The sequence below is a fragment of the Palaemon carinicauda genome, chromosome 12 (assembly GCF_036898095.1).
Source record: "Palaemon carinicauda isolate YSFRI2023 chromosome 12, ASM3689809v2, whole genome shotgun sequence".
NCBI lineage: Eukaryota > Metazoa > Arthropoda > Malacostraca > Decapoda > Palaemonidae > Palaemon > Palaemon carinicauda.
In genome coordinates, this window is record NC_090736.1 from 47,754,799 (window position 1) to 47,761,189 (window position 6,391).

At 34.0% G+C, this 6,391-nt stretch overlaps 1 protein-coding gene across 1 annotated transcript in view; it reads left to right on the top strand.

Moving 5' to 3' along the window:
* Positions 1 to 1,251: 1,251 nt before the first annotated feature.
* The window catches only part of LOC137650795 (uncharacterized), a 48,932-nt gene continuing 43,792 nt past the window's right edge, over positions 1,252 to 6,391 (top strand). The window contains exon 1 of the mRNA XM_068383950.1: positions 1,252 to 1,772. Within this exon, the coding sequence (XP_068240051.1) occupies positions 1,252 to 1,772 (521 nt within the window). The remainder of the gene's footprint in view (positions 1,773 to 6,391) is intronic.

Consider the following 6,391-nt stretch of genomic DNA (forward strand, 5'->3'; position numbering starts at 1 on the left):
GATGCATATTTCGACAATTTTTTTTAAATTTGCATCCTTTTTCTTTCTTTCAGGTTTTTGCATATTTTTGGATGGAGATCTCTGCATTCATCTCCATATCCGTCTAAATATGTACATTTACCATATATTTCATAATTATGGCATATCTTTGGATGCTTGTAGTAGCATCTTTTGCCAAATCTGCAATGCCCTCTTTTCAGTAAATTGCAGACTATATCTTTCTTTTCTTCTTTTTCTTTTTCTTGCTCTTCCCTAAAAGTATGTAGGTTCGAGTAGAGTCTCTTTGGTCTATTATTTGTTTCCATCTGATAATTTATTTCTTCGTAAGTATGTTGTTGAATGGCATTATATGTTGTATTAATGATTTCCTCTGCATCCTTACACATATCCTGTTAATTTGTCTCTTCTTCTTCTTCTTCTTCTTCTTCTTCTTCTTCTTCTTCTTCTTCTTCTTCTTCTTCTTCTTCTTCTTCTTCTTCTTCTTCTTCTTCTTCTTCTTCTATTTGCAGATTCAGTCTCGACTTAATTATATTTTCTATCCAGACTAAGCATGTTGAGCAGAATTCCATTGTGTCTTTATTATTTATTTTTTGTTGCACTTCAGCACAAGTAGGGTGTGTTGGTACATGACATGCATCTCATTTTTTGATCAGTTGATGTGGATTAATAATGGAATACCACATCTTACATGTATTACACCATTTTGTCATTCTTTTTCCTATTGCATCAATCAGCATATTCACCATATTGAACTTCTTATTGTTCTTTGATGGAATGAGTTGATTGATGTAAACTTTCTTTATGTCTCTTTATCACCTGGATCTTCTTTGGAATTTCTTCCATTATTTTGACGATGTTTTGCGCAGTTTGTTGGATCATATTGTTTCAATATGTTTGAGAATATTTTTCCATCACACTTGTTGGAGCTATTAGCAACCTCTGTTATCAAACGGTCTAGTTCTTGTTGTGCCAACTCATGGAATTTGCTCTTGCTGATTGCAGCAATATCCCTCCATGTCCTGCCTGTGTTATAGAGCACCATCCTGTTCAGATTTTTAGTAATTCACAAGCTAACTATCCTATGCCGACGTTTAATCACACTTCTGACCTTAAACTAATCACCGGTTATTCACAAAAACTTTTAGCTATATTGCACATGATAGCCTTTTGTTATCCGCGTTAAATCAGCTTATTTCTTGGATCACACAAGTAGACTCACTCACTAGCATACAGTAATACTCGCAGAGTGTAATGGATGAAATTCCAGAGAGAGATATGAAAATTATGATGGGTGAACCCAATGCTAAAGTTGGAGGAAATAATAAAGGTATAGAGAATGTGATGGGGGTTGGGGGTCTTGGCGAAGGTGTAAATGAAAATGGAGCAAGTTTTATAAGTTTTTGTTCAACAAACCACCTTGTTATAGGAGGTAATCTTTTCCAGAACAAGGCCATCCACACGTATACATGGACTTCACTATGTGGCAATTACAAAAATCAGATAGATCACATAGCCATTAATAAAGAGAGGTGGAATCTGAGAAATATAACAAGTTATAGAAGTGCAGATATTGGTAGTGATCACCAGGTCCTCATTTCAACACTGAAATCAAAACTAAATGCGCCCAACAGAAATGTATCTAGAATACGTAGGTTTGATACAACTATGCTTCTAGTAGATGACTACAGAGAAATATTTGGAATTAAATGTAGGAATCGATTTGCTGTCTTTGAGACTTTAAGAGAAGAAGAGCAGACAATTAACGAAGAATGGTGTGATACTGAGAACATATATCAGTCAATTGGTAGTGAAGTTTTGGGACATGCAGTTACAAGGAGAAAGCCATAGATATCAAATAATACTTGGGATACTATAAAAAGGAGAAAAAGACAGAAAAGGGTTGCTGAAAGTTTTCGAGGAAATAATGAAAATTATAAAGTAGAGTCTGCTAAGTAATCCAGTATTGATAGTAAAGTCAAAAGAAAAACCAGAAATGACAGGAGAGACTATTTAGACAGGAATGCGTATGAAGATGAAAAAGCTATGAATTCAGGGAGTGGCTATGGTGCAAGGATTGCTCAGAGAATTGTTAATGAAATCTCTTCATGGGCAAAGAAAAAGTATATATATACCCATCAAAAAGAGAGATGGATCTGTTATAACAACATAGACGAAGAAATGCAACATTGGATGGAACACTTTAGTAAGGTCATGAATAGGAGATATGAAGGGAATAATTTGATTGACATACCTGAAGCTGAGGAAGACTTTGAAGTGTCCATGAATGAATTCAGTGTGTTTGAAGTCGAAGCTATCGTTAAAAAACTCAAGAGATGGAAAGCCCGTGGATACGATGGAATAACTGCCGAGATGATATTGGCTGATAATGAAATGACTCCCAGAATACTTACAACATTATTTTTTAGTGTGACGCGCAGAGTCAAAGCCTGATGAATGGGAGCTAGGGGTGTTGGTGAAAATGGCAAAAAAAAAAAAGATGATCTGACTAAATAAAATAATAACAGAGGCATTACAATTACGTCAGTTGTCATCAAAACATATAGTATTCTTATTCTGAAGAGACTAGAAAGATTGATGAAAAACTGAGAGATGAACAAGCAGGATTTAGAAAAGACAGGAGTTGCACGGACCAAATTTTCATTTTGAGACATGGTGTACAGCAATGTGTAGAATATAGAAATCCACTTTTGATGACATTTGAGGACTATGATAAAGCCTTTGATAGTGTGCATCTGGCAATTTTGTGGAGAGTCCTGCGTTATTAAGGAGTTCCTCTTGAATATGTAAATTTGATTAAGTCTGTTTATGAGCATAGGAGGAGCAAATTTAATGTTAGTGGAGCCCTATTAAATGAATTTCCAGTGAACATTGGAGTACTCAAAGGGAATGTGTTGTAACCTATGTTGTTTATCATCCTCATGGATTTTGTAATGCATAGAATAGTTGAGGATGGTGGAGAAGGATTGAACTGGATTGGTAATAGGAAATTTGCTGACCTAGAGTATGCTGATGGTGCTTTCCTTATTAGCAGAACACCACAGGATTTGCAATGCTTGCTTACCAGAATGCATGAAATATCACACGAATTGGGCCTGAAGATAAATAGAAGAAAGACAGAGATGATGAAAACGGAGCATGCAATGGAAGATGAAATATCATTGGAAGGAGAAAAGATTAATGAGGTAGAATCATTTAAGTATTTAGGAAAAATTATCTCCAATACAGGGTCTTTAAAATTAGAGTCTAGTGAAAGATTTGAAAAAGCAAATCAGACAATGGCCAAGTTAAGTAAAATTTAGAAATCAAATGACCTGCAATTACATATAAAAACCAGACTATATATCAGTTTACTGTACGGACATGAGTCGTTGTATGACAATGAAACAGTATCCAAGAGATTTGGGTATATTTGAGAACAAAACCCTCAGAAGATTTTTGGGAGTGAAATGGCATGACAGGATTAGAAATAAAACCATAAGAGAAATTACCTGAGTACCATATGTGGATGAGATAACGGTGAGGGATAGATGGAGATGGTTTGGTCATGTTCTTCACACTCCCAAGAGAGATTAGTTCAACAATAATTTAATTAGGCTCCAGTAGGAACTAAAAGAGTTGGAAGACCCAAGCCTACATGGCTGAGGACTATGAAACGGGAAATAGGAAAATGATGAATGGAGAAGCATTGATTTAAAGGCTCAAAGTAGAGACGACTGGTGAAATCTAATCGAGGCCCTTAGCGTCAATAGGCGTGGGAGGAGATGATGATGATGATGGTGATTGATTGATTGATATATATATATATATATATATGTATATACATATATATATATATATATATATATATATGTATATATATATATATATATATATATATATATATATATATATATATATATATATATATATATATATATATATATATATATATATATATATATATAGAGAGAGAGAGAGAGAGAGAGAGAGAGAGAGAGAGAGAAGGGGGGGGGTACTATAATGTCCGGGAAAAATCGATGCTACAAGGTTATGACAAAGAGATTGGAAGGACTATAACAAAATGGTTGCTAAATGGGTTAGAGAGTCGTTAGAATGAAAGGGTCTTCGAAAATTGTGAGTGAATTGTGATATATTGAAATTCTGGATTTATATTCCGAGATTAGCATATTAAAGACAATTTGACAGAGTACCCTACTTAAACCCCATGGAAATAGTAAAACAATAAGCCTTGGTGTTTTGGTGAATCTTGCGTTACAATATTGCAGTATTCGTATTTCCAGGTTATGCAAGTGATTACTAGACCAAAAGCCTACATTGAATCTCTTCAAAGTTTATATGATCTTTTAGGGGCAACATCGCCTTATTACCTTATTGCAATTGTCATTAACACTTACCTATTAGGCCAAATTTTAGAGGTGAAGTCTCCCCTGAACTTTGCGCAAATCTTTATCGATTGGAACGTTTAGAATTTGCAGTTATATTAGCGATATATTTCAACTTTGCATTAATAATTAAAAAAATAATAAATATAATAAGTTTAAATAAAAAGACAACTTAATTCGAGTTAGCGCTCATGATGTAGCCAAATTTGGCAAATTTATTGCTGCAGTATGGCAATCTGAGAAAATGGCAGTAAATTGAAATTGTGCATAGCAGTGAAAAATACTCAATGAAATTTAAAAAGTAAACATTGACCAAAGTAGATTATATTTGGAAAATAGCTGTACTTGAATTGAAATATATTGCCATTTGGCTTTTCTATAATGCTTCATTATACTCAGATAGATTAAAACGTTAATTTCAGCCCCATATAAACGTTTAAGCTATGTCTATGGCATTTTGTTAGATTTCATATATTTTGCAACATAAGTCTATTGATAACAAATTACAATATATTGTAACTTTATTTTCAAAGTCTTGATTAGCAGCTCGAAATATTACGCAATGGTTATGTAATAGACGACTTTGCTCCTTGAAAAAACTAAATTGTTTTGGCAAATTTAATCAATTGAAGCAGTCCTGCATAGCATGCAAATTGCAACGAGTTGTAATTGTAAATTCTTATTCATGATTAGCTTATCTTGCAAAAACCCTCAAATTACAAAAAAAAAAAAAAAAAAAAAAACTACATCATTCAAAATATGATTCGAGTGTGAACCGTGACCCAATCAACAATACCCCCCCCCCCCCCCCCCCCCCCCCAGACACACACAAGTAATTGTTTATGGTAATAGCCTTGGCTGTTAATCCGAACATGAACTCAAACAAAAAAGAAAAAAAAATACGATTGTATTACACCAATGTTACATTTAATGAAAATTCGTGGAAAGCGTAATTCGGCCGGTAACTTGTTTGTGATACAGTAATGTTCCAATCAATACATACTTTGCCAAAGCACCAAGATTTATTCTTTTACACAAGTGAATCTTTATTCATATTTATTATAGAGTTTAATCTTCGGTTATCAATTATTCATATGAGTGTAAAAATTAATATTTCTTGCAATACACTATTGTTGCACTCAATGAAAATTTTGTCATAATACCAAGGCTTTATTAAGCTTTGAGTAAAATATACATTTCCATTAAACGGGATGTAAAGTAGTAATTAGGACTGTTAATCATTTATATGACGGCAAAGTGGCAATATATTTACATTTCTCAGCATGGTAATAATGGCAACATCAATAAAAACACCAAGATTTTTATTGTTACTTGTAATATTCTTTCCAACTGGACATTTAGACTGATGATCACGAAATACTTTAATGTTTGCAATATCATCTGTAGTATGCTTAAATCCATTTTCCACTCTAAATTTCCTTAAATTCTATTCGTCAAGGTGGTTTCTTGCTCTGGCCTCATGGCGTACTGGTAAGCGCACAAAGCTATCAATCTGAGTGACCACTGTTCGACTCTCCTTTGTTTTCCAAAGCAACATATTAGGCTTTTGGTCTTTAATCGACCGGTGTGGGCCATACTCAAGAAGAAGAGAAAGGTTTGTTGGAGTGTAACTAAGCATAATACTCTCTCTCTCTCTCTCTCTCTCTCTCTCTCTCTCTCTCTCTCTCTCTCTCTTTTGACAATTCCACTTATATAGTAATTACTATGGTTATGGTGTTCTTTTTTGTATTGGTGAATGTACAATGGAATTTATTTCTGGAACTTGGGATATATGGCCCAGTACTAGGCCCACTATACCAGGCACTGGGCCAGCATAGACTTATCATGCCATTTACATATTGATAATACAATTACCACCACCACTACTACAGTAATTTTCTACCCGAAAATCAAAGAGAAAAACAAATTCGTTTCGTCCTTTCTACATAATAGATTTTCATTGAATTATACCTATTGTGTCATATAAA